A 20,907-nucleotide genomic window follows, 5' to 3' on the forward strand; every position below is an offset into this window, starting at 1 on the left:
ACCCTGAATTTATAGTAAATTGAACTGGAGCTAGAGAAACCATATTCACCCAGTAAGCTAATTAATTACCCAGCTCTCTCAGCAGTGTGTTACCCTGTCTAAGGCTGGAAGAAAGAAACTTAGTCTACTTACACGGTACTTTCCAGTTACTGCTAATTATAGATTAGACTAGATTTTTCAAGAACAAGATTAACACTTTAAATTCCTCCCCTCACCAAACTCACAGGTTTGCACTCAGTTCCTCAGCTGAACTCCTTTTTCTCATGTTGAACCCTAACACTGACATCAAACCTACTGACAAGGCTGGTGTTGTTTGGTAAACCAACCTCTACTTAGCAGAAGTCGAATGGCAACTCTCCAACCTTTTGTCTTACCTCCTCCAGAACTTGACCACACCAATGAACATCAAACTGTTTCCATGACTATTGCTGACCTCATCTGCTCTGGAGAACCTCCATCCAACTCCTTCCCAAAATGCAGCTGAACTGCCCTAGTAGACCCATCGTTTCAGCTTGTTCCTGCCCCACTGATTTCTTATCTTGACTAATTTTTCTCCCCTTGTCCAATCTCTTTCTATCTATATCCATGATGCTTCTGATGCCGTCCATCACTTCAACAGTTTCAAGTTTCCTCGGCCTCCTTTTCACCAAGGACGTTTAATCACTCTACTCCTCCATCGCCCACTAGGACAGCTGAGGGCTCTCCACTTCTTACTTAAACGGAGGCTCAGTTAGATACCATCCTCAGTCAGGCTGAGCTTTTTCTTACATTGAACAGCTTTTCCTCCAACTTCACTCATCATAAAGAAATTAAACGTTTTGCCGTAGGTACCTGCATGGGTCCTAGCTATGCTTGATTTTTTGTGGGACATGTGGAAAATTCTTTGTTCCAGTCCTACTTAAGGCCCTTCCCTCGCCTCTTTTTTCAGTGCATTGATGATTGAAGTGGTTTCCTGCTCTCACTGTGAACTGGAATATTTCATTGAATTTGCTTCCAATAACCCTAACATTTATCTTGCTTGCACATGGCCTATCACTGACTCTTTTCTTCTCTTCCTTGACTTCTTTGGGCCAAATTTCCATCTGGCTGTGGAGATGTGATTCAGTACATAATTGGCAACTTCGGTTTTTTTCTGGAGGAAATCCAATTTTCCTTCGCATTCCGAATACTGTGCTGTTTTCCGCTGGCCGGGAATGCCTGTTGCATAAAACATGCATCCCCTGGCTGAGGTTGGGTTCCCCATTTTTAATGGGTGAAAATTGTATTTCCTCCTTTTATTTCTGCTGCGCAGAATGCTCCTGCGCAACATTTTTGCCCGTTGCTGCAGGGTTTTGGAAGGCCATTAAAAGCACATTGGGTTTCAGAGTTCATGAAGAAAATGGAAAGCCTGATGAGTCAGGAACATTGTGAAAGGGAAGTGTGAAATATTTTGACACCATCAATTATCACTATTTGATGCTATAATGTAATTGAGTTTTAATGCAGTGATTCATCACAGGAATCTGCCCTGTAAATGTGAATTGAGCCTTACATTGACCAGTATTGTATAATTGTTCACATGCATTTACAGTCCTTTTTCAATGGAGAAAGTACCATAATGTATTCAAAAATTGTTACGTGCATGTTTTTGTGCTCTGATTTCATTGGACCGGCAGACCTGGCTGTTTAAAGAAAAAAACCCTGCTTCTGAATGTAGAAAAACGTCTCCATGTGCGCCCCCCCTCCCCACCCTCCATTGACAAGCACTCTACTTATGAAATGAAAATGGATATCTGTTCTGTCAGTGGAGCTGGAAACTTGTTATGACAGCTATTCCATTATGCATGTTTGGATGGGTTTCAAAAGCTTCAGTTCTTCAGGTGGTCTTATTGAACAAAGAGATGTTTTAACTCCTTGAACGCTGTGACTTTCTAAGAACAGAAACCTACAAGAAAGCCTGTCTTGTGTAAGTTAAAAAAAGTCCCATCAGATTGGAAAATAGCAAATATAAATCCTCTATTAAAGAAAGGTGGGAGACAGCAGGGAACCAAAGGGCCAGTTAGCCTAACATCTCGCATGGGGAAAAATCCTGAATATATTATTAACTAAGTTATAGCAGGGTACTTAGAAAATCTTAATGCAATCAGGCAGAGTCAACTTGGTTTTGTGAAAGCAAAATCATGTTTGACTAATTTATTGGAGCTCTTTGAGGAAGTAACAAACAAGGTGGATAAACGGGAACCTGAAGATGTGGTATACTTGGATTTCCAAAAGACAGTTGACAAGGTGCCACATCAAAGGTTACTATGCAAAATAAGGGCTTATGGTGTAGGGGATAACCTGTTAGTATGGATAGAGGGTTGGTTAACTAATATGAAGCACGGTAGGGATAAATGGTAATTTTTGGGCTGGCAAGCTGTAGCAGGTAGAGTGCCACAGGAATCAGTGCTGGGGCCCCAATTATTCACAATCTATATCTGATTTGGATGAAGGGACCGAACATATGGTTGTTAAATTTGCTGATGACACAAAGATAGTTTGGGGACTAAGTTAGGAAGAAGACATAAGGAGTCTACAAAGGTTAATTGAGTGGGGAAAAAAAATTGTCAGATTGGCCTGAATCTTCTGGTCGGCATGCGGGGGTGGGCCCCGCTTGCCGATGTGTAAAAGGACGCGCAGTGACGTCGGGCGTGCGTCCCGATGTCACCGCACGTCATTTCGATCTTCAGTTCGGCGGGTGCGCACCAGAGTCGGCCCCCGAATAGTCAAAGGCTGTTAAGGCCATTTTAAAAACCAATTGAAATCATTAACAGGGCCGCCCGTCTAACCTTAAGGTTGGCGGGCAGGCGAAGAGCCCAGGCGGCCTTCGCATTTCTCATGAAACCTCATGCATGTGCGAGATGCGGTTTCATGAAGGATTTATAAATAAAAATTTTTATTGAAATACATAAAACATGTCCCAGCTCATGTGACACTGTCACATGAGAGGACATGTCTGAGTAAGTAAAAAAATTTTTTTTCCCCATTCTTCATTGCAAGGGGAATGGAATATAAAAGTAGGGAAGTCTTGTTACAGTTCTACAGGGTGTTGGTGAGACCACATCTGGAGTACTGTGTACAGTTTTGGTCTCATTTTAAAAAGGACGTAATTGCATTTGTGTGGAGGAAGTTGTTTCACTACACTGGAATGTAATCAGAAAGCTTAGAAGGTCAATCTGTTGTCTAATTGTTCAGGCAGCCTGTATGCTCTGCTAAGGTATTTTGTCTTTGTAATCTTTCAGTTAGTGTAAGATAGACTAAACAAGATTTGGTTGAATCCTTTGAGGAGGTTACTTGGTTGATGAATGAATGTAGCTGTGTAGATAGTGTATTTTGATTTTTTTCCCTAAAAAATCTTTTGCTGAAATGCCACACAATAGGTTATATATAAGAGAGAGAACCCTGTGACACAGGAGGGAGAATCTGGGCTGGGTGAGGGGATTGCTCACATTCTTGTAGGCAGGGTTGCTATTTAAGATGGTGGTTCTGCACGGAGACAGATTACAAGGGACGTTTCACGAGCATTAGTGTTAGGACCACTACTTTTCACAATCTGTATCAAATGAACTAGATGGAGGGTACCCCGGGGTAATGTCTGCAAGTTGGTGTTTGAAACAAGGAGGCGTGCCGGTATTGAATTGCATTAGTTTCTTTGGGGAAGAAAAGTGCTGGCATCCAAATAATTTTACCAATTTTATATTTAAAAAAAAAATAGCTTTTTCACATTAGAAGGTGTGGTAGAGATGGACCCAGATGGCAAAAATGGCAGAATTGACCAAAACTAAGTCCCACCTTTGAACATGGCACTTTCCACTTTTGCAGGGGCAGGAACAAAGGCTAGGTGCATTTTATGGCAGTATCTGGCTACTTAAATCATAAGCTGCCTTCACTGAAATAAACCGTGGTAGGCCAGGAATGTGAAAGCCAAAATACGCAGATTAGACCAAGTACCAGCAGGTCTAACTTTAAGGGTTCGTTTGGATAGCCAGGGTACCCCCTTGGAGAGGGAAGGTATCCCTTTGGAACTGGTCCCAAGACACATTTGGGGGAGGTCAGGTGCACTTTGGAATTGTTAAAGTATTGGAGCTGTTGACAGGACTGTCAAAGGGACTCGTCAAAACTGCCAGAAGCACCTGTCAAAACTACCAAGGCATTCAATAGCCCTGCCCTTTAAATCTTTGAAAAAAATGTCTGGACTATTAAAAAATGATTGCTTGCTATTTCAGTCTGTCTATTAAGCCTGAGGGCTTCCATTACTGGATTAGTGCTGCATGACTGATTTCACAACCATCCATTATTATAGTAGGGTGCCTGCTACTTCACAGTTTGATCGACACCTACAACTGGTTAACGATTTTTTAAAAATGCTTGTTACAAAGGATTGTGCACTTGAATGAACTGTCTGTTGTTATAGGGCTTTATTCAGTTGAAGGAATGCAAATGAAGTAAATGGGTTTTCATGAATGTCTTTTTCCATGATAGCGAAGTCTACAATAGACACTTAAAATTCTATTTTAAAAAAAGTTCTATCTCATCTCTGCATTGGTGGTGAGCTCTGTCCAGGGTGGATACTAGGTGAGTGAGCTGGCATGGTAGATATAAGGGCAAAGGGTGGTTGGGGATGGGTTGGCTAGGGCCTACAAAAGGCCCATGGGGGGTGGACAGGAGGCATGGGGTGTGTGTGGGGGATGAGGGAGGGTGAGGACTGGAGGGATGTTTCATGTTTTAATCTTATTTTTAAACTTTGGACAGTGTTGGAGTCCCATGGCAGGCCTCCTGCCCAGCCTGCTTCCGCACATGGCACCCTCGTTTCTTCCCAGGTCACCTGCCCTGACTTTGAATCCAGACCACACACCTGGACTAAAAATGTGACGTCTGGGCAGCCATTTTTAAAAGGTTGTGCTTGTGGAGCCGGGAATTCTCCTGTCTCTGTGCACGTGATCTGGGAGCAAAAATCTGGGCCATTGGCAATTTCTCTCTCATTGAACTTTGTTTTCACCAATACACAATCCACGAAATAAAAACAACATTTATTATAATCTAGTGCCATACAAGGAGGCAATGGTTCTGAATTTCCAATACTGCAATATAGTAGAATGATTAGGACAGAAAAAAGCAATTCGACTTCATTCTGCAATCATCACCAGCATTTTCACTGTCCAAAGATAGCTTGTGTCAACTGTAAAACGCCAGACATTTTAACACATACACCACTCCAAAATGCTCACATAATGTCAAAGTAACCATGTTTCACCCTTCCTTTGAGATCGTCATAAGATTACAGGCCCCCCACCTGAAGGAATGCTGAGAACAATGCATCACTGGTAAAACGTCTTATAAAACATTGCAACGTTCTTGTGAGTAGTCATTACAAACATTGATGTGAAACAATGCCAATTTACACCATGAAATTTCCTAAGGCTTAAGTAATCCACCTAAAAGCATTACCAGTACAACGAAAAACCAGAAGAACTTCATAATTGTCTTATATGATTGTGTCCAGTTAGTTTACATAAATGTAACATTTATAGAATATACATATAAAACCTAAATTTTAATAAATTACATAAGGCAATATTTGAAAGGTTAAGATTTTTTTCAACTCATTACACTTCATTTACAAGAATTAATATATTTGCTTTAACATAGCTTAGTGTCTTGTGTAAAAAGTAATGTAAACAAAAAACATACATGCAACAAAATGAACATATATAAATAATAAACCGAAGCACAGATTAAAAGGTAATATTCCAATTCACATTTTAAGATACAGAGTCCCTAATGAGTATATCATTTTGGTCATCGACTAGACTACACACATCAATATGAAGTGAAGACTAAGTTTTGCACTTTTGAAAGTCTCTTTGTTTATAACATATGGATAAAACATTAACATGGAAACATTTCAGGGTTTTGCACATTAAGGAACATGCCTTTTGGCCTATTTGTGCAGTTTTTAAAGATTGCTATAGTAAGTTTGGATTGCACAATTAAGAATGGCAGCAGAGGATGCAAAGCTCATAAGACTTTGGATGATTACAAAAAATTCTCTAACTATTATCTTATTACTATTGCCACTAAGTATGGCTTTAGTTATACTGTGCCACGTATTTAGCAATTACCTCAATGGGTAAACATGCACTTCGACTGGTATATTACTTCAGAATTTAAAATCAATTAATTTAAAACGCAATATTAATATCTCAGATTAACTACTTCAGCTTTTGTTAGAAAGTTAGAGTAGTTCCAGAAATATGAAAATTGCAACACTTTTTATGTTGCTATATAGCTACCTAGAGGAATTTCACTTCAAGGTGCATCTTCACTGTCAAAGTTTGCATTCCAGATGGTGTTATGGCACTGTTTCCTCAATTTAGAAAAATAAATCATTTCTCAATCGTATGAAAAGGTAACTTGGTAGATATAATACATTAAAAGTTCAGGTAAATGCCTTTAAACAAAATGGGCTTCTCTGTATTCAAAGTCTGGTGGAATGCGTTTTGATCGCAATCTTTGAAATGTCAGTTTCTGTTCTCCTTGGGCTTCTTTGGCTGGACTTGGTGGATTCTCCATTTTCTTTATAACACCATTTTCAATATCTTCTACAGGATTAAATGTTCCATTGTCACCTTGTACAGAATCAGAGAAATCAGCTAATGCTGCGATAGGTTTGGACGAAGAGTCTCCAGTATGCTTGATTGTATTAGAGGGAGGTTTGTAAAAAGTGCCAGGCGGAGGTTGTAAGGTTCTTGGAGGACGAAATACATAATGGGAGGGAGACTCTGATGAATTCCCATCAGTCTTTGTGGTCCTTATTGGCTTAACAGTCACTGTATATGGCTTATTAGGAAGTAAACTACTTGCAAAGCTATTGCCTGCACTATAGGTAAGGGGTGGCGAGAAAGAATTGTCATTTTGTGTTTTGTTTTCTGAAGCAACATTTGCCATAATCATAGCTGTCTTCTGAGTTATATCATAACATTTATACTGTTTGTCCCAAGTTCTACGTAATGGTTGGGTATCATAGTATGAATACCTGCAGCATGTAGATGCACGAGATGGAAATTTCATCTCCGGGATTTCCTCAATAATAGGGCTCCTTTCACTGTTTGTAGTGCTGCATCCTTTTGAATTTTTGTCATTCAGGGAGTAAGAAATCATGGTTTCAGGAACAGGCAAGCTTGCAGGTCTTGGAAGAACTGGTTTCAACCTGGGAGGTCGCATATTGACTTTGACAACCTGTTGACTGCCTTTGTCAATTAATGATGATTTGCTGTTCTTGTGCACATCTGACTTTTGAGGATTTTGTAGACCTTTCAGCAATTCAACAGGATCTTCTGCATTGAAAGACACATTTGGATCTGAAATGTTATATAATTTATACTGTTATAAGTTCCCAATTAGTGATTTAATAAAGCCTAAGCTAAATAAACATTTGGATGATTTTAATGATTAACAATCATGGATCTGAGTATACATTCTTTGATGACAAGAAAAGCATCGGTCCCTCATTACTGTGCTGGGAGTGCCAAATGTTTTTTTAAAAATTCATTCAAGGAATGAGAACTTCGCTGGCTAGGCCAGCATTTATTGCCCATCCCTAAATGCCCTTGAGGTGGTGGTGGTGGTAAGTTGCCTTCTTGAACCGCTGCAATCCATGTGATGTAGGTAAACCCACAGTGCTGTTAGGGAGTTCCAGGATTTTGACCCAGCAACAGTGAAGGAATGATGATATATTTCTAAATCGGGATGGCGAGAGGCTGGGAGGGGAACTTCCAGGTAGTGGTGTTCCCATGTATCTGCTGCCCTTGTCCTTCTAGATGGTAGTGATCATGGGTTTGGAAGGTGCTGTCGAAGGAGCCTTGATGAGTTTCTGCAGTGCATCTTGCAGATGGTACACACTGCTGCCACTGTGCATTGGTGGTGGAGGGAGTGAATGTTTGTGGTTGGAATGCCAATCAAGTGGGCTTTGTCCTGGATGGTGTCAAGCTTCTTGAGTGTTGTTGGAGCTGCACTCATCCAGGCAAGGGGAGAGTATTCCATCACACTCCTGACTTGTGCCTTGTAGATTGTGGACAGGCACTGGGGAGTCAGGTGGTGAGTTACTCGCCATAGGATTCCTAGCCCCTGACCTCCTCTTGTAGCCACAGTATTTATATGGCTGGTTCAGTTCAGTTTCTGGTCAATAGTAACCTCCAGGATGTTGATAATGGGGGGGGTTCAGAGATGGTAATGCCAGTGAATGTCAAAGGGCAATGGTTAGATTCTCTCTTGTTGGAGATGGTCATGGCCTGGCACTTGTGTGGTGCGAATGTTACTTGCCACTTGTGAGCCCAAGCCTGGATGTTGTACAGATCTTGCTGCATTTGGACAGGGACTGCTTCAGTATCTGAGGAGCCATGAATCATGCTGAACATTTGTACAATCATCAGTGAACATCCCCACTTCTGACCTTATAATGGAAGGGAGGTCATTGATGAAACAGTTGAAGATGATTGGGGCCTAGGACACTACCATGAGGAACTCCTGCAGTGATGCCCTGTAGCTGAGATGATTGACCTCCAACAACCACAACCATCTTCCTTTGTGCTAGGTGTGACTCCAACCAGCAGAGAGTTTTCCCCGATTCCCATTAACTCCAGTGAAGCTACAGAGGACTACTGTGAGCAGCAAGTGATAGACGGAGCTAAGCGATTCCATAACCAATGGATTAGATCTAAGCTCTGCAATCCTGCCACATCCAGTTGTGAATGGTGGCGGACAACTAAACAACTCAACTGGAGGCGGGGGCTCCACAATTATCCCCATCCTCAATGAGGGGGGAGCATGTGCTAAAATTTCAAGTGGGCCTTGAACTCTCAACCTTCTGATTAATAGGTGAGAATGCTTCTACTGAGTCAAACCTGACATTTAGTGTATGACTTACTTTCTTGAAGTATTGCATAATAACTGAAACAATCTTATTGCAAACATGGTAATAATATTACTCCAGCTTGATGCCATTGTTCTCCACTTAAAATCTTTTCTATTACCAAATTAATTTGAGGAAAGTGATTTACAATGTTTTTGCATTGCTTTTGAGATTTCAAAAGTTATCACTACGCTTATAAATAAAAACAGAAAATGCTGGAAATATTCAGCACATCTGGGAGCATCTGTGGATAGAGAAACAGTTAACGTTTCAGATCAATGACTTATCATCAGAACTGGGAAAAGTTGGAAACTTAACTTGCAGCTATTTCCAGCTCTAGTGAAAAGTCATTGATCTGAAACATTAACTCTGTTTCTGTCCACAGATGCTGCCAGAGCCATCGAGTATTTCCAGTATTTTCTAGCATATGCACCAGGTTGATAAATGTATATCAAGCTACAAACCTGATTCATTGTCATTTCTGTGCCATCTTAGATCCTTCTCTTCATTTAGGATCTCACTGGAAGATGCCATTTCTGAAGACTCCCTTTCACATTCTGACAATCCAAAACCCTGCCAATGTAAAATATATTACTGTACATTTGCAAATGAGGGGGTATTAATGCATTAAATTAAAGCATTGCAACCCTATTTCACTTTAATTTTGTACAAAAACTCAAGTTGTTACAGAAAACTTTTAAAACATTCGAGGTATCAGTGCATTCTTTCGTATCTTCAATACCACTCAGGAATTTATGCAAACGCTTAATCTTATTCAAGTTTTAAGGTGGCTTTCGGTAGTTGGCTGCACATGTGGGTTACTCACAGAGCTATTGACATACATGACTTGTGTTGACTAAATTTTCATGGATTGTGAAAGCTGCTGTCAAGCCTCAAGTTAAACTAAAAACACAGCCCCCATTTCGCAATGGAAACTGCATTCTCCAGACTTGATTAAAATAAGTGGCAGGAAGAACAATAATTAAGGAAGGTTATTGTCCCTACCTCCACAGCCTTATTTTGCCAAGCTTATTTGCTCCAGCCATACATCTATCACGTACACCTGACACACTGCAGTGGCTGATTACTCCACATTTTTTGCTTCAATAGTGGCAGTTACATCTGTGCCCATAAACTCTTTGCCACTCCCATTCCAGGCTCTCTTTAGCCTTGCCTTTGCCAATTCTCTTTTTCTTCCTGTTCATTATTCACCTTCATCACTCATCTCATAAGGTGCTCTGAATTGTATTTTAAAACATGTTCAAAGTATTATAGGAAGAAAGGAAAAAAAGGCAAATTCTCAGAAGTACCACTTCCTTTAGCAGACTTCAATTGGATAGCCTGGAGTTAAGGGGACTTGTGAGGAGTAGCTGGCGAGTTCCTTTTCTGTCTGGACCAGGGATCAGTGTTAAGTTTAGCTAGTTGTTTAATAAACAGAGGCATGACAGGATGCCTCAGTCCCTTTGAATGCACCTCATGCGCTATTTAGGAATTCTGGGAATGCTTCTTGTGTCTTGGGCAATCACAAGCAAAGGTATTGTCAGCTGGAGGAGCTAGAGCTCTGGGTTTTGGAGCTTCAGGAGCAGCTAAGGTCGCTACAGTGCATCTGAGGCTCAGAACTACATGGAGAACATGTCTCTGGAGATGGTCATCCCTCATCTTAAGAGTTTGTGGGCAGAGAAAGAAATAGGCCACAGTCATACAGATAAGGACCACCAGGCATGTATTGCAGGATACATTGTTCTCTGGTATTCAGTTTTGAGTGCCAATGAAAGTAATGGTTTCTCTGATGTGTACCGCCAAGGTAGAGTTCACAGTACCATCAGTGGCTTAGCTATACAGGGTGGGAGTTAAGCTGGAAAATCAGAAAAGCAATAGTAATAGGGGATTCGACATTTAAGAGAACATGAGACAGGTAATTCTGCAGCTGCAGATGTAATCCCAGGATGGTATGTCGCCTTCCCGGTGCCAGTGGTCATTCTGAAGTGGGGGGGTGAGAAGGTGAATAGCTAGGGGTTGCTGTCTACATGGTACCAATGATGTAGGTAGAAAGAACGTTTAGGTCCTGCAGGCAGCCTTACGAGACCTGGGAAAGAAATTAAAAAGCAGGGGGCGGTTAGGTTAAGCAGGCTGCTGACCTGCTGGCCGCAATAGTGGGTTTTCACGCCATATCGTCCCAATCCTGCCACATTAGTTATGCATTCCCACGAAACACACCATTTTGATGGCAGGCGGGCTCTCATTCACCCACCAAGCCATCACCTCGCTGCTTCATCAAGCTGGGCGCCATATTTAAAGTCCAGCTGTGCGTACACGTCTCAGTGCTTCTAGCCCACGACTACTGCAGGGAAGATGTCCACGAAAGGCAAAAAGATTGCAGCCCCCAGGTTTAGTGACACGTCACTGGAACACCTTTTGGACATTTTGGAGGCCTGCCGCGATGTCCTTGAACCCCGTTCTGGTCACAGGATGGCCAGCAGTGTGACCAACCAGGCTTGGGAGGCAGTGGCAGTGATGACCAGTGTCAATGCTGCAAGAAGAGGTTGGCCATTCAATGCAGATAGAGGATGAATGACCTCATCCGTGCAGCCAGGGTGAGGCAACCATCTCATCACTATAAGCTCACACACTCAAGCCATCACACATTCACTAGCATCTCACTCACTGCCAGCTCAAGGGACATCACCAACCATTCTCACACACACACACCCTCATGTCCATCTGGTCCCATCTCCTTTGGAGATTGCCTCCTCAGCCCTAACCATCTTGAGGCAACTTACACAAATCAACATCTGCCTCCACACACACTCTGGGTTACTCTCCTTCTCCAGTACAGCCCTCGTCCTGCAGCCTCTTCCCTGAGGCCTCTTCTCCCCCTTTGCCAAGCAAGCCCTAGCCCTGCAGCTATTGAAAAGCCACTCACAAATGGCTGATCTGGTAGGTAGAGACCTGCTGTGAGCTCCGCTAGAAGTGATGTGGTACTGCCTGTGAAGCCTGGTGCTAATGACTGTGAGTGCTGACCGAAGCAAGGTAGGCAAACACACGTTGAAGTCTAAAGTGAAGTGCAGCCCACCAGGTGGCATGTTGTTTATGTGCTGTTGTGAAACACGTTGCGTATTTTCCCGCCAACATGACTGAGGGGGGCGAGAGAGGGAGTGGAGGTGGAGAGTGAACGACGATTCCGTGGGCAGGCCTGATAGTGATATGTTGATGTATTACAATGAGGTTCCCAATGTCCGGTGGTAGAAAATGCAGCCCACCACCAGTGGACTGAGTGGACTGTGAACTGGTTTCATGCCGTCGTGAACCTGATCACGCCATATTGTCCACTCACACCACCGAACACACCCGACACCAGCGGGCACATAAAATCCCAGCCACAACCTCAAATGTTAGTAATACCTGCATTACTCCTGGTGCAATGTGCTAGTGAGTACAGAAATAGGTGGATAGCGCAGATGAACACATGGCCAGAGAGATGATGCAGGAGCAAGGATTTAAGGTTTTTAGATTCCTAGAGCATTGGAACCAGTTCCGGGGGAGATTGTACAAACTGAATGGGTTGGACCTCGATCAATATCGTGACAGAGAAGTTTACTCATTTGACGGAGAGTTTAAACTAGCATGCAGCGTACGGAGACCTGAGCATAGATTCAGAAGGTAGAAGCAAGAATGGGAATGGAAAGTAGGAAATCAGTGAGTATGGAGGTTAGAGAAAATAAAGGCTAAAAAAATTGATAGAGGAGTTGGTCAGTGAATAGTTGTTTTTATTTCAATGAAGCATGATAATCATAGCTATTACTGAAACATGACTTAGAAGAAAGGCAGCTCAACATTCCTGGTTAGGGAACAGAAGGAAAGTATCCAAATATAGACTAGGATAGCAATAAAGTAAAGGGCAGAGAGGGGCAAGTGTTTCTAGCGTGTGTTCAGGAGAATTTTCTACATCAGAAAGTTTCCAGTCCAACTAAGGAGGCATTGCTGGTTTTGTTTTTGGGGAAAGAGGTGGATCAAGTGAATCAAGTGTCAGTTGGGGAGCATTTTGGAGACAGTAATCATGGGATCATAAAGTTAGGTTAGCTATGGAAAAGGACAATGACCAGAAGTATAAATAATTGGGAATGGGCCAACTTCAATATGGTGAGAATGGATCTGGCCCAGCTAAATTGGAATCAAAGGTTGGCAGGCAAAACTGTAATTGAACAATGGGCTGCCTTTAAAGAGAAGATAGTTTGAGTATAGTCAGGGTACAGTCAAGATATATTTGCACAAGGGGAAAGAAGTAGGGCAAACAAATCCAGAGATCCCTGGTTGGCAAGAGATTAAAATGAAGCAGGGGGAAAAAGGTGCATACGACAGACGTCAGGTGGATAATACAGTTGAGAGCCAGAGCCAGGCTGAATATAAAAGGTTCGGGGGGTGGTGGGGGGGGGTAAAAAAAAAACATAAGGAAACAAATGAGACAATATGAGAATAGACTGGCAGCTAACATTCAAGGAAATCCAAAAGTTTTCTATAGGCATATAAATAGTAAAAGGATAGTAAAACGAGGAGTGGGGTCAATTAGGGACCTTAAAGGGGACTTGAGCATCGAAGCAGCGGGTACGGCTGAGGTACTAAATGAGTGCTTTGCATCTGTCTCTGCCAAGGAAGCAAATACAGTCCAAGTCATAGTGAAAGAGGAGGTAGTTGAGGCATTGGATAGGTTGGCTATACTTAAAGTTGATAAGTCACCAGGGCTGAATGAAATGCATCAAAGGATACTGAGTGAAATAGGTTAGAAACTGCAGAGCACTGGCCACAATTTTTCAATCCTGCTTAGATTCAAAGATGGTACCAGACTACTGGAAAATGTTACATCCTTGTTCAAAAAAGGGGTGTAAGGATAAGCCCAGTAACTCAAACCAGTTGATTTAACTACAGTGGCTTTCAAATGGCAAACTGTTCAGAAAAATAGGAGCCCATGGGATCCTAGGGCAAGGTGGATCCAAAATTGGTTCAGTCAGGAAGCAAAAAGTAATTGTCGACCATTGTTTTTTTGTGATTGAAAGGTTGTTTCCAGTAGAGTTTCCACAAGACTCAGTACTAGATTCCTTGCTTTTTGTGGTAACAATGCTTTAGACTTTAATGTAGAAGAATGTTTATGAAGTTTGCAGATTATACAAAAATTGGTTGTGTGGTTGATAATGAAGAAAGCTGTTGGCTACATAAGATATCAATGGACTAGTTATGTGGACAGAAATGTGCAAAATGGAATTCAATCTGGAGAAGTGTGAGGTAATGCATTTGGATACAGCTAACAAGGCAAAGTAAAATGGTAGGATACTGAGAAATATAGAGGAACAGAGGGACATTGGAGTGCATGTGCACATATCCTTGAAGGCAGCAGGACAGGTACATAAGGTGGAATACAAGATACTTTCTCTTAGTGCTCAACGGCTAGAGTTTAAGAGCAAGGAGGTTAAGCTAGAACTATATGAAACACTAGTTAGGCCACACTATTGTACAGAATACAGTTCTGCTCATCACATTAAAGGAAGGACGTGATTGCACAGGAGAGTACAGAGGAGATTTACAAGGATGTTGCCAGGGATGGAGAACTTTAGCTAAGAGAAAAGATTGGATAATCTGAGGCTGTTTTCTTTAGAACAGAGAAGGTTGAAGAGAGATTTAAGTAAGTGCAAAATCATGACAGGTCTAGATAGACTGGATAGGAAAGACTTATTTCCCTTAGCAGAAAAAGGTCAATAACCACGGCACAGATTTGATGTAATTGGCAGAAAGACTAGAAGTTAGTGGGGGTCTGGAACTCACACTGAAAGGATGGTAGAGGAAAATGCTTATTGCATTTAAAAATACTTCGACATGCACTTGAAATGCTGTAACCCACAGGGCTATAGAAGAAATGGAAAGTGGAATTAAGCTGTACAGCTCATTTCATCTGGCTGACATGGACACGATGTGCCCAAGTGGCCTCCTTCTGAGCCATACATTTTCTATATTCTATTCGTAATAATTTTTCTAATGTTAACTAGCACTTACCTCTTTGTTAGTTATTGGGTGACCTTTGTTTTGTGTGACACCTTCTTCCTGTGATAAAGACAGGGTCTTGTCTTTCTCTTCAATTAATAAATTTTCAGTTTCTGATGGTGATGGTGGAGTCAGTGAAGAAACAAATATTTTTTCATAGTGGGTTATAAATAGCTCCACCATTTGAGCCTGATACGGATAATCAACAAGAGAAGATAATGATGCAGTTGCATCTGTTTGCCTTGGCCGTATGAGAGTTGGCCCAAAAATAATTCCAAGGTTGCTGGCCGACATTTTATTTTCTTCTTCCTTCTCTGCCACCCTGTTGAGGAAAAATGTACATGTGCAATGTTTAAATTATGTAGCAGGCTGCATATCCATTCTACACAGTTAAAAAAAAATCACTTTCATTAACCTTATTTACAAACTATCTTTCGTATGACACAAAAGTGTCTTAGCTACCTAACCTTTTTCTTTTGTAAAGGGTGGGAAATTCAGGATGATAGAAAATCAGACTGCCATTTTAATATTGCTAGTAATCTAATTCCTATACTTAAAGTAACCTCACAGCTCTTTAAAATACTTAACTGGCTGAAAAAAAATCACTGCAAATATGGTTTTTAAAAATGAGATTTGATAGAAAAGTTCAAAACTATTCATGATTTTGAAGAGTAAACAAGGAGAAACCGTTTCTAGTGACAGAAGGGACAGTCACCAGAGGACACAGATTTAAGGTAACTGATAAAAGAACCAAAGGTGACACATAGGGAAAAAAATATACAGCAAGTTATTGTGATCTGGAATTCACTGCCTGAAAATTGTGGTGGGAACAGATTCAATTGTAACTTTTACAAAGGGACTGGGTAAATATTTGAAATGGAAAAAAATCCTAGGCTCTAGGGAAAGAGCAGAGGGCTGGAACTATTTCGTTAGCTTTTGAAAAGCTTGCACATACACAATGGCCTCACCTGCTGTATCATTTTTGTGTATTACCAAAAAATGCCTTATTGATGGGCTTATTCATTTTCCCACCCTTTACAAAAGAAAAAGGTTAGGTAGCTAAGGCGCTTTTTTGTCGTGCGAAGGATAGTTTGTAAATAAGGTTAATGAAAGATTTTTTTGTTAACTGTATTGACAGAAGATAATTTACAAATTAAAGTCCCTCCTCATTTAGTTATAATCCATACGTTAAAAAATTAACCCGGCAGGAAACATTCTAACAATGATGATAGAATGTTAGCAAGAAAAGTTGGTTACAAATAAGATGCTGATAAATAGAATGTCAGCACTACTAGGAATGTAAATTATCTTTTATTCTTTCATTCAATGCATACTATTCCAACTGAGGAAGAATAAAGAGGTCCCTCTTGGATGAGATAAAACTTCTCCCAGAGTCAGTTCCAATTGATATGTCTGAAGAATATTTTTGGAAATGAACAGATTAATCTGTGACAACTCTGTGAATCCTATCAACTGAAATTAGACCAAGTGGTTGTGCTGAGCTTTGTTAACATTCCTTAAATCTGCCTAAATATTCCCCTCCTGCCAAACTGTGGAAATGAAGTCAGCTGTGACTGAAGACCATACAACGTTACGTTGACAATATTTGAAGAATTTAGCTTGTATTGACATGGCAGAATGACTGCAATTCCAACAAATGTGGCAGAAAATATAAATGAAGGCATAATAATGTCATTAAAAATAGCTAACGTCCAAAAACATCAAGAAAGAAGCTTTGGAGTTAAGGGTTTTTAATTTCTGAACCCCAATAGGATTAAGTTGAGTGAGCACTGCAGCTTGTAAAATTTTCTGTCAGCCAAGAATAAATAAGAACAGTCTCCAGAGCCAAGTAATTTAAACATTATATCACTGAAGCTCTTTCGAGTTATCAACAGTCACAGATTGCAACTCTTTCGAGTACAATCACAGTTCTGGATTTTCCGGGAGTGGGATATGAACCCACAACCCTCTGATTCAAAGGCGAGGGTGCTATGAACTGAGCCACAGCTGACACCTCAAAAAAGTTGAACACTACATTGTTAAGTTAAAGTGGTAGAAACTGACGTAGATTCAAAGTCCAGTTCTGTTCAAATACCAGCCTCTTTTTCTACAAGTGTAACTACAGCTATCAGAAATCTTTGAAGGAGACAGTTGTTGCTAGCACAGACGGAGATATCCCATAAAACTGAAAACGCATAAGCATATATCAAGGAATCCTTCCACAGTCACAAGTAATAAGTCTTCAAATGACTTTTGGAGCTAAGGTGAAATCTGGATTGAATAGCAGCTCAGTAGTGCACCAATACTGAGCACACTAGAACAGGAAAATGAGTGAGACAGGTATTGATTCCACCTTGAGCCTGCAATGTGTCCAGCCCAGATGGATAAATGCAGACCCGAGTCTCATGTTGCTTGCTTCCCGATTGGCACCATTTTCAGCAAGAGATGTTAATCGCCAATAATGAGGGAAATCATAGCGGAGGAGGGGGGGGCGACACGGTGGTATTATAACTAGAAAACTCCTTTCAGTCAATTACAAAACACTCAAGTGAAAGGTGGGGGTAGATTACACACCCATTGTCTCACAGCAAGATTTTAAGCTAGTGCATAAATGAAAAAAGGAGACACGTGGTGGAGGAGAGGAACAGCAATGTTCAAAAGTTTCCGCATATTACAATTGTCAAATGTCCAAATATTTTTACTCTTACATACCTGTGGAGATGGCTCATGAGGTACTGCAAAGTGTTGTAATTGGCTTGCGGCAGCTGCCGGAGCAGATCTTTGACCTTAAAAAGGACTCTCTTCATTCCTATGTTGGTTGACCATTTTTTGTGTGCTGTCAGGCTGTTTGGTTTCCCATCATTTTCATCACTAATATTATGGCTTTCCTTGGCCAAGCCAATAAATTCATTGTAAAGGCGGAATGATATCAATGGCTCTGGGAGCTATTGGACAATAAACAGATGATTACATTCTGATAAGAAGGATTAGATTTTAAATGAATCTTTGCAAAGTTTTATCCTACATGGGTTTACCTGACGGAGGAACAGTTTTAGCACATTACTGATATCATGAGCAAACAAATCCGAGAGTTCCACTAAATCCTTCCCATTTTCGAAAGCTTGACACAGCTTTTCAACTCGTGATTTTGCTCCATTCACCCGATAAATACCCTTGAACAGACAAACCCTCAGTAAGTAAATTAACATTTTTTCATTAGCTTCACGTAAGCAGGAAGTATGAAATAGAACATGGTTATTACGTCAGATAATACAAATGTTAGAAGCTTGTTATGTGCAGAGGATTTAGAGAATATCAGACAATGCTTGCGACAGTAAAACTTTAGACAAGTTTTATATCTAAATTGTAAGAATACAACTTTTTTTAATTAACATTTTCTGTTTCAACATTTCTCAACTTTTCCAACAGATTATATTGTTCATTAATACAACCAACATCAGCATCAGGACAATCTTGCTATTATGCACCACCCCTAGCAAGCCAGAGGTCAAGAGCTTAAACTCTACCATGGAAAGTTGTAAATGTAATTCAATAAAACTGGGATTTCTGGACTAGAAAAGAGGAACCATGAAAGCTGATATTGCAGTAAAAACACACTGATGCGCCCTACTTCTGCGTCGAGCTTGCTAGGTGAACAAATCGCTAGGGCCCTATTTGCATGATTGCTGACAAGGCTAAGCTTATAACGCATGGAGCTATACAAATCCCAACATATTTATCAACTGGGAAGATAGGCTTGCGGTAGACAGTAGTGGATATGGGCAATAAAAGTGGCCTTACCAGTGTCAACCACATCCAGGGAATAAGCTAACAAAACAAATCAGAATTCTGGCAGTAAACTGGAGATATAATATCTCCAAAAATGGGAAAACAGTTTTAAATGACTGCATATCAATACAGTACGAGCAATTGGAACACTATCATTTGCAGCAAACATAGTTTGATGGTAACAGCTACAATACATAATATTACTAATAAAGTGACAAAATTCTTACACTATTATAAAAACAAAATGGTATTTTGAACAAAGTATTATTTGGTGATATATAGTCATCAGACACTGGATTTTGTTTGTGCAATGGTGGCCTCAACGCTGGTTGGAAAGCCAGTGTCAACCCCGGCCAGATTTTATGCCCAATTTGCATCTAATGAGGCGCTGTCAGGTCTCCTCACCCTTTAAGGGACAAGAGCCTGCTTCCAAGAGCTGGTGGCCAGTCAGCCCCAGGTGATTGATTCACACTGGAATTATTTCCTTTATGGTAAAATATTAAAGTGGTAAGCTCAGGATTTTATCAGAAAGGAAATAGTCCAATGTGAAAATATCAAAAATTGCAGAGTAAATTCCACAAAATAGTAATTTCATCAGTTCAGTGTGAAGAATTAACTTAATTTCTAAATAATAATATGATTGCTAAATAGTATATCACTGATGAGCTGTTTCTTTTCCTTTTAGGTCTTGAGTTATCCACAGTTTTAACATAAGGAGTACATGTTTTCATATTCCCACAACACTGGAAGATTTTGTTGAAATAGAATACTCTTAATTGAAAAAGTGTGTGTTTAAGTTTTTAAGAAAGTAATTGAACTAAGAAGGTTGACTGAATTTAAAAAGACTTTAATCTGAACAAAAATGCAAATATTTTCAAATGGAATTTAGCTGTATAATTCTAATGATATGCAACCAATTAAAATAATGGCATATGCAGGACACATACTTAGTGAGTTATAATCTTACCTTCACATTTAAAGCTCGGCTTTCAATCTCAGACGTGCATTTTTTAATAATGAAGGGAATTCCGTCAGAACAATTTTTTGCAGCTTGAGTGAAATCCACCCCAAACAGGTGCAGTCGACCTTGAAGTTTCTTATGGCCACACTGTATAGCCAGAGTCTCGAGGCATTTTTTGTGGCATGCCAAAGTACACTGTCAAATGAAGTTAAATGCAAATATTAGCTCAGGATGCTAATCTCAGTTCAAGATTGATTTCAAGGCTTAGAAACATGCATATGAAGCATAAGAAATAGGAACAGGAGTAGGCCTTTTGGCCCCTTGAGCTTGCTCCGCCATTCAATTAGATCATGGCTGATCTGCTTGTGTTTTGAATTCCATATTCCCACCTAACCCTGATAACCTTTGATTCCCTTGCCTAACAAGAATCTACCTAAGTCTGTCTTAAAAATATTCAATGGCCCCGCCTCCACCACCTTCTGAAGCAGAGTTCCAAAGTCGCACAACCCTCAAAAAAATTTCTACTCATCTCTGTCCCTAATTTTAAAACCGTGCCCCCTAGTTCTGGACTCACCCACAAGAAGAAACATTCTTTCCATGTCCACCTCGTCAAGACCGTTCAGGATCTTGTATATTCCAATTATATACAAATCACTCTTCTAAACTCAAGCCTAGTCTGTCCAACCTTTCCTCATAAGACAAACCACTCATTCCAGGTATCAATCTAGTAAACCTCCTCTGGACAGCCTCCAATGCATTTACATCCTTCCTTAAATAAGGAGACCATGCAAGGACCAAGTTTTCATTTGTTTACATGAGCCAGTGCAATCTGGGCAGAATCGACAGGAGTAGGGAGGAAGTTTTAAAAGAAAGCTATGGCCAAAACTACCTATGCTAGTGTTTTCCCATGCTCTTTCACGCTGGTTCTAGATTCAATTACTCTGCCCACAAAACTGGCCATGGCCTCAGTTCAGAATTTCGAGACTGTGTTGGTTTGGAAAGGCTCTTCCAATTTTGCTCATTTTCTTAGGCACACAGTCACAATTAGACATGTTTTAAAAGTACTTTTATATCAAAAAATATTTAATTTACCATGAACCTGACTAGTGTACACCAATGGAGATGGTTCAGTATATTTTTTTTCCAGTCATGTTCAATAATTTTAAAGCAGGTTACTCAGTTGGAGGAAGGGGAACTC

At 40.6% G+C, this 20,907-nt stretch overlaps 1 protein-coding gene across 4 annotated transcripts in view; it reads right to left on the bottom strand.

Annotated features, from left to right (window-relative positions):
* Nucleotides 1–5,029: 5,029 nt before the first annotated feature.
* Nucleotides 5,030–20,907, bottom strand: part of LOC144692228 (rho GTPase-activating protein 29-like) — a 105,370-nt gene continuing 89,492 nt past the window's right edge. For all 4 annotated transcript variants that reach the window (XM_078560811.1, XM_078560809.1, XM_078560810.1 and 1 more), the window contains 6 exons: nt 19,716–19,904; nt 17,995–18,132; nt 17,672–17,904; nt 14,972–15,281; nt 9,394–9,502; nt 5,030–7,379 (listed from right to left, as the gene is read on the bottom strand). In XM_078560811.1, the coding sequence (XP_078416937.1) occupies nt 6,472–7,379; nt 9,394–9,502; nt 14,972–15,281; nt 17,672–17,904; nt 17,995–18,132; nt 19,716–19,904 (1,887 nt within the window). In that variant the 3' untranslated portion in view covers nt 5,030–6,471. The remainder of the gene's footprint in view (nt 7,380–9,393; nt 9,503–14,971; nt 15,282–17,671; nt 17,905–17,994; nt 18,133–19,715; nt 19,905–20,907) is intronic.

Source organism: Cetorhinus maximus, chromosome 17, assembly GCF_964194155.1.
Source record: "Cetorhinus maximus chromosome 17, sCetMax3.hap1.1, whole genome shotgun sequence".
NCBI classification, from domain to species: Eukaryota; Metazoa; Chordata; class Chondrichthyes; order Lamniformes; family Cetorhinidae; genus Cetorhinus; species Cetorhinus maximus.